The 7,535-nt window shown below is 51.1% G+C and overlaps 1 protein-coding gene across 1 annotated transcript in view; it reads left to right on the top strand.

Annotated features, from left to right (window-relative positions):
• Nucleotides 1-2,044: 2,044 nt before the first annotated feature.
• Nucleotides 2,045-7,535, top strand: part of LOC309890807 (uncharacterized protein) — a gene marked incomplete at both ends in the record, with an annotated part of 41,050 nt that continues 35,559 nt past the window's right edge. Inside the window, one exon of the mRNA XM_082785210.1 lies at nucleotides 2,045-2,049. Within this exon, the coding sequence (XP_082641336.1) occupies nucleotides 2,045-2,049 (5 nt within the window). The remainder of the gene's footprint in view (nucleotides 2,050-7,535) is intronic.

Below are 7,535 nucleotides of genomic sequence, written 5' to 3'. Positions count from 1 at the left end.
GAAAGTAGTACCAGGAAATGCAAAGCAGTGCTGGGAAAGAGAAAGAAAAAAAATATTAATGAAAAAAAATAAAAACAAACAAACAAACAAAAAATAAATAAAACCACAACAAAGCGAAAAAGTTCAAGGTAAGGCAAATCAGAGCAGGGTTAAGAGAAGCTAAGCAGAGCAGAGAAGGAAAAGCAAAGCAATGCCAGGAATACAAAGCAAGGCAAAGCAAAGCATGGCCAGGCAAGGCAAAGCAGAACAAAAGAAAGTAGCAAAAGGAAAAGCAAAGCAGTGCCAGGAATACAAAGTAAAGCAAAACAAAGGTAAGCATGGCCGGAAAATGGAAATGAGAGCAGGAGCAGGTGAGGCAAAAAAGAGCAAGGCAAAGGTAAAAAAAGGCAAGTGTGGCCCCGTAAAGCAAAACAAAGCACGGCCAGGGAAGGCAAAGCTGAGCAAAGGAAAGTAGCACCAGGAAAAGCAAAGCATAACTAGGAAAGATAAAGCAAACAAAGGAAAGCAAAGCAGTTTGAGGCGAGGCAAGGCAAAGCACAGCACGGGTAGGAAAAGCAAAGCAGTGCCAGGTCTATAAACCAAAGGTAAACCAAGGAAAACATGGCCAGGGAAGGGAAAGCAGAGCAAATCAAAGCAGAGCAAGGGAACGTAGCACAAGGAAAAGCAAAGCATTGCCAGGAAAGAAACAGCAAAAGAATCTGAGGCAAAGCAAAGCAAAGCCGGGGCAAGAACAGCAGAGGAAAGGAGGTATGGAAAAGCAAAACTGTGCCAGCAAGAGCAAAGCAAAGCGGAGCAAGGCAAAACAAAGAGAAGCAAAGCGAACGTAGCGAGCTGGCGGCCAGCCCTCCTTTGGGTTCCAAGTGTCTGTGAGGGGGAGACCGGAGGGCTCCATGTTGTGTGCAGGTGGCAGCCAGACTTGGACAGTGGCTGGACCCTGATCGCCCACTCCTCAGCCTTCTTCACAGCTCCTAGTCCACTGTGACACCGGGCAAGAACCATGTCTTGCTTTAGCTGGTTTTATATATCTATATACATTTTGTTGTTGTTGTTGTTGTGGATTTCTTCCACCGTAGTTGTGGGAATCATGTAGTTACTTACTGTCTTTGAGAACCTCACACACACAACTAGCAGTGTGGCCCACCTGGCAGCTCTCCGCATGGCTAGGGACAAAGTATGGACCATATGGGGCGGCCAGGCCTGCTGCCCCCACGCGCCGGTTCCGAGGGGACAGTGGCTGGGCTGCGGGGAGGCCAAGTTCTGTGTCTGACGGTTTATGCGTTCATAAATTTACCAACCGACTCAGCAGCAAAATCAGTGAGACAGTCTCCAAAAGAAGCCAAGCACAGCACAGGAGAGGAGGGCAATGCGGATGAAAGCTGAGCGAGACAAGGAAAAGCCCTGCTAGGCATAGGGAAAAGCAGTGACAACCAGGGCCTGGAAAAGGAAAGCACGGCCTGTAAAAACACATCAGACAGGTCCAAAATGAAAACAAATCATGCAAGAAACATGAAAAAAATAATAATAATAATAAAAAAAAAGAATAAAAGATGAAAGCCAAAGTAAATCAAAGCAGAGCAAAGGAAAGCATGGCCAGGGAAGGCAAAGCAGAACAAAGAAAGGTAGCACAAGGAAAAGCAAAGCATTTTCAGGAAAGCAAAAGCAAAGCAATCTGAGGCAAAGCTGGGCCAAGAACAGCAGAGGAAAGGAGGTAGGAAAAAGCAAAACTGTGCCAGCAAGAGCAAAGCAAAGCGGAGCAAGGCAAAACAAAGAGAAGCAAAGCAAACGTAGCGAGCTGGAGGCCAGCCCTCCTTTGAGTTCCAAGTGCCTGTTGGGGGGAGACCGGAGGGCTCTCATGTTGTGTACAGGTGGCAGCCGGACTTGGACAGTGGCTGTACCCTGATCACCCCCTCCTCAGCCTTCTTCACAGCTCCTAGTCCACTGTGACAGCCGGCAAGAACCATGTCTTGCTTTAGCAGGTTTTATATATGTATTTACATTTTGTTGTTGTCTGTTGTGTATTTCTCCCACCATAGTTGTGGGAATCATGTAGTTAAGGGAAATCGGAGCAGGGTTAAGAGAAGCTAAGCAGAGCAGAGAAGGAAAAGCAAAGCAATGCCTGGAATACAAAGCAAGGCAAAGGAAAGCATGGCCAGGGAAGGGAAAGCTGAGCAAATCAAAGCAGAGCAAGGGAAAGTAGCACAAGGAAATGCAAAGTATTTCCAGGAGAGAAAGAGCAAAACACTCTGAGGCAAAGCCGGGGCAAGAACAGCAGAGGAAAGGAGGTATGGAAAAGCAAAACTGTGCCAGCAAGAGCAAAGCAAAGCGGAGCAAGGCAAAACAAAGAGAAGCAAAGCAAACGTAGCGAGCTGGCGGCCAGCCCTCCTTTGGGTTCCAAGTGCCTGTTGGGGGGAGACCGGAGGGCCTCCATGTTGTGTACAGGTGGCAGCCGGACTTGGACAGTGGTTGTACCCTGATCGCCCACTCCTCAGCCTTCTTCACAGCTCCTAGTCCACTGTGACAGCCGGCAAGAACCATGTCTTGCTTTAGCTGGTTTTATATCTATATACATTTTGTTGTTGTCTGTTGTGTATTTCTTCCACCGTAGTTGTGGGAATCATGTAGTTACTTATTCTCATTGAAATTGTCACTGAACACTATCACCACACGAGCAGCAGTTAGGGGTCCCCTGGCAGCTCGCCGCATGGCTGGGGACAAAGAATGGACCATGTCGGGCGGCCAGGCCTGCTGCACCCGGCCTCCAGTTCCGAGGGGACAGTGGCTGGGCTGCGGGGAGGCCAAGTTCTGTGCCTGACGGTTTATGCGTTCAGAAATTTACCAACCGACTCAGCAGCAAAATCAGTGAGACGGTCTCCAAAGGAAGCCTAGCACGGCACAGGAGAGCAGAGCAATGCGGATGAAAGCTGAGCAAGACAAAGCAAAGCCCTGCTAGGGAAAAGACCTAGCGGCCTAAGGAAAATCAATGACAAGCAAGGCCTGGAAAAGCAAAGCACGGCCAGAGAAAACACAAGAAAAAGATACAAAAGGAAAACATAAAGTATGGAATGAACATCAAATAAATAAAAAAAATAATAATAATAAAAAAATGCAAAGCATGACCAGGAAAGGCATAGCATAGCAGAACAAAGTAGAGGAAAGCAAAGGTAAACAAAGGAAAGCATGGCCCCGTAAAGCAAAAAAAAAAAAAAAGCAAGGCCAGGGAGGGCAAAGCTGAGCAAAGGAAAGTAACACCAGGTAAAGCAAAGCATAACGAGGGAAGACAAAGCAAGCAAAGGACAGCAAAGCACTTTGAGGCAAGGCAAAGCACAGCATGGTTTGGAAAAGCAATGCAGTGCCAGGTCTGTAAACCAAAGGTAAACCAAGGAAAGCATGGCCAGGGAAGGGAAAGCTGAGCAAGTCAAAGCAGAGCAAGGGAATGTAGCACAAGGAAAAGCAAAGCATTGCCAGGAAAGCAAAAGCAAAGCAGTCTGAGGCAAAGCTGGGCCAAGAACAGCAGAGGAAAGGAGGTATGGGAAAGCAAAACTGTGCCACGAAGAGCAAAGCAAAGCGGAATAAGGCAAAACAGAGAGAAGCAAAGCAAACGTAAGGAGCTTGCGGCTAGCCCAGTAAAACCAGTGGGAAAGTCTCTAAAAGAAACCTAGCACAGCACAGGAGAGCAGAGCAATGCGGATAAAAGCTGAGCAAGACAGAGTAAAACCCTGCTAAGAAAAAGAACTAGCGGCATAAGGAAAAGCAGTGACAACCAGGGCCTGGAAAAGGAAAGCACGGCCTGTAAAAACACATCAGATAGGTCCAAAAGAAAAACAAAAGAATGTAATGAACATTTAAATTAAAAAAAAAAAAAAAAAAAAAAGGAAAAATAATGAGAATAAAAAAAAAAATAGATGCAAAGCATGTCCAGAAAAGGCAAAACATAGCAAGGCAAAGCAGAGCAGAGCGAAGCTAAACAAAGGCAAGCATGGCCCCATAAAGCAAAACAAAGCACGGCGAGGGAAGGCAAAGCTGAGCAAAGGAAAGTAGCACCAGGAAAAGCAAAGCATAACGAGGGAAGACAAAGCAAGCAAAGGACAGCAAAGCACTTTGAGGCAAGGCAAAGCACAGCACGGGTAGGAAAAGCAATGCAGTGCCAGGTCTGTAAACCAAAGGTAAACCAAGGAAAGCATGGCCTGATAAAGCAAAACAAAGCAAGGCCAGGGAAGGCAAAGCACAGGAAGGCAAAGCAGAACAAAGGAAAGTAGTACCAGGAAATGCAAAGCAGTGCTGGTAAAGAGAACGAAAAAAAATATTAATGAAAAAAAATAAAAACAAACAAACAATCAAAAAATAAATAAAACCACAACAAAGCGAAAAAGTTCAAGGTAAGGCAAATCAGAGCAGGGTTAAGAGAAGCTAAGCAGAGCAGAGAAGGAAAAGCAAAGCAATGCCAGGAATACAAAGCAAGGCAAAGCAAAGCATGGCCAGGCAAGGCAAAGCAGAACAAAAGAAAGTAGCAAAAGGAAAAGCAAAGCAGTGCCAGGAATACAAAGTAAAGCAAAACAAAGGTAAGCATGGCCAGAAACTGGAAGTGAGAGCAGGAGCAAGTGAGGCAAAAGAGAGCAAGGCAAAGGTGAAAAAAGGCAAGCGTGGCCCCGTAAAGCAAAACAAAGCACGGCCAAGGAAGGCAAAGCTGAGCAAAGGAAAGTAGCACCAGGAAAAGCAAAGCATAACTAGGAAAGATAAAGCAAACAAAGGAAAGCAAAGCAGTTTGAGGCGAGGCAAGGCAAAGCACAGAAGGTGTACGAAAAGCAAAGCAGTGCCAGGTCTGTAAACCAAAGGTAAACCAAGGAAAGCATGGCCAGGGAAGGGAAAGCAGAGCAAGTCAAAGCAGAGCAAGGGAACGTAGCACAAGGAAAAGCAAAGCATTGCCAGGAAAGAAACAGCAAAAGAATCTGAGGCAAAGCAAAGCAAAGCCAGGGCAAGAACAGCAGAGGAAAGGAGGTATGGAAAAGCAAAACCGTGCCAGCAAGAGCAAAGCAAAGCGGAGCAAGGCAAAACAAAGAGAAGCAAAGCAAACGTAGCGAGCTGGCGGCCAGCCCTCCTTTGGGTTCCAGGTGTCTGTGGGGGGGAGACCGGAGGGCTCCATGTTGTGTACAGGTGGCAGCCAGACTTGGATAGTGGCTGTACCCTGATCGCCCACTCCTCAGCCTTCTTCACAGCTCCTAGTCCACTGTGACAGCCGGCAAGAACCATGTCTTGCTTTAGCTGGTTTTATATCTATATACATTTTGTTGTTGTCTGTTGTGTATTTCTTCCACCGTAGTTGTGGGAATCATGTAGTTACTTATTCTCATTGAAATTGTCACTGAACACTATCACCACACGAGCAGCAGTTAGGGGTCCCCTGGCAGCTCGCCGCATGGCTGGGGACAAAGAATGGACCATGTCGGGCGGCCAGGCCTGCTGCCCCCACGCGCCGGTTCCGAGGGGACAGTGGCTGGGCTGCGGGGAGGCCAAGTTCTGTGTCTGACGGTTTATGCGTTCAGAAATTTACCAACCGACTCAGCAGCAAAATCAGTGAGACGGTCTCCAAAGGAAGCCTAGCACGGCACAGGAGAGCAGAGCAATGCGGATGAAAGCTGAGCAAGACAAAGCAAAGCCCTGCTAGGGAAAAGACCTAGCAGCATAGGGAAAAGCAATGACATCCAGCGCCTGGAAAAGCAAAGCGCGGCCTCTAAAAGCACATTAAAAAGGTCCAAAAGGAAAACAAAAGAATGCAATGAACACTTAAAAAAAATAAAAAAAGCAAAACATGTCCAGAAAAGGCAAAACATAGCGAGGCAAAGCAGAGCAAGGGAACGTAGCACAAGGAAAAGCAAAGCATTGCCAGGAAAGAAACAGCAAAAGAATCTGAGGCAAAGCAAAGCAAAGCCGGGGCAAGAACAGCAGAGGAAAGGAGGTATGGAAAAGCAAAACTGTGCCAGCAAGAGCAAAGCAAAGCGGAGCAAGGCAAAACAAAGAGAAGCAAAGCGAACGTAGCGAGCTGGCGGCCAGCCCTCCTTTGGGTTCCAAGTGCCTGTTGGGGGGAGACCGGAGGGCCCTCATGTTGTGTGCAGGTGGCAGCCAGACTTGGGCAGTGGCTGTACCCTGATCGCCCTCTCCCCAGCCTCCTTCACATCTCCTGGTCCACCGTGACGTTGGGCAAGAACCATGTCTTGCTTTATCTGTTTATTTCTTTATTGTTGCCTTTCTTCCAGCGTAGTTGTGGGAATCATGTTGTTACTTACAGAAAAGACCGTGCTGGGTGTGCAGGCCTGCTGCCCCCTCGTGCCAGTTCCGAGGGAACGGTCGCTGGGCTGCGGGGAGGCCAAGTTCTGTGTCTGACGGTTTATGCGTTCGTAATGATAGCGATCGACTCGGCATCAAAAGCCGCGGGACGGTCTCCGAGAGAAGCCTAGCACGGCACAGGAGAGCAGAGCAATGCGGTTGAAAGCCGAGCAAGGCAAGGCAGAGCCCTGCTAGGGAAAGGACGGCGGGGTTGGTTCCCGGCCGGCAGGTGTTCCCCGCCTCGGGGCGCCGCGGGCGCCTCGTCTAAGCGCTGCGGACAGCAGCCGCCAGGTCTACCCGGGCGCGGTCGCCATGTTTGCTTAGCCGGCGGCGACCTGTAGGGGTCGCTGCAGGTCCGGCCGCGAGAACGGCGTCGGGGTCTGCCCGGCAGCGACGGGAGCGCGGGCGCGAGCGCGTTTGCGAGGGCTCCCGTCCGCGGGTCGGTCGAGCGGTTCCCGAGCGGGTCCGATGGCGCGGAAAGCGTCGGAAATTCCCGGAAAGGTGCGAAAAGTGCCGGAAGGGCCCGTTGGAAAAGCGAAGGAAGGCGGGCCGGCGCTGTCGGTTCCCGGCCGGCGGGTCTCCCCGTGTCCCCCTGAGGTTGCCAGGTCTACCGTGTGCCCCCCGTTGCCGCCACGTGTCCCCGTGTCCTCCTGCGGCCGCCAGGTGTCCCGGTGCCCTCCTGCGGCCGCCAGGTCTCCCCGCGTCCCGCCGAGGTTGCCAGGTCTACCGCAACCCCCCGTCGCCTCGTCTGCCGATCCTGCCGCGGCCGCCTGGTGTCCCCGCGTCGTCCCGCGGCCGCCTGGTCTCCCCGTAGCTTCCTGCGGCCGCCAGGTCTACCCTGCCGCGGTCGCCATGTTTGCTTAGCCGGCGGCGACCTGTAGGGGTCGCTGCAGGTCCGGCCGCGAGAACGGCGTCGGGGTCTGCCCGGCAGCGACGGGAGCGCGCGCGCGCGCGCGTTTGCGAAGGCGCACGTCCCCGGGTCGGTCGAGCGGTTCCCGAGCGGGTCCGATGGCGCGGAAAGCGTCGGAAATTCCCGGAAAGGTGCGAAAAAGCCCGAAAAGGCTGGAAAAGTGCCGGAAGGGCCCGTGGGAAAAGCGAAGGAAGGCGGGCCGGCGCCGTCGGTTCCCGGCCGGCGGGTCCCCCTGAGGTTGCCAGGTCTACCCGCGCGGAGGAAATAGCCGCCGGTCGGGCGGAGGGAACGGCGGCCAGGTCTA

This window comes from Aythya marila, assembly GCF_965140915.1.
Source record: "Aythya marila genome assembly, contig: HAP1_HAP1_SCAFFOLD_197, whole genome shotgun sequence".
NCBI lineage: Eukaryota > Metazoa > Chordata > Aves > Anseriformes > Anatidae > Aythya > Aythya marila.
Note: the sequence above shows the minus strand (reverse complement) of the source record. Positions and strands in the feature narration are given on the sequence as shown.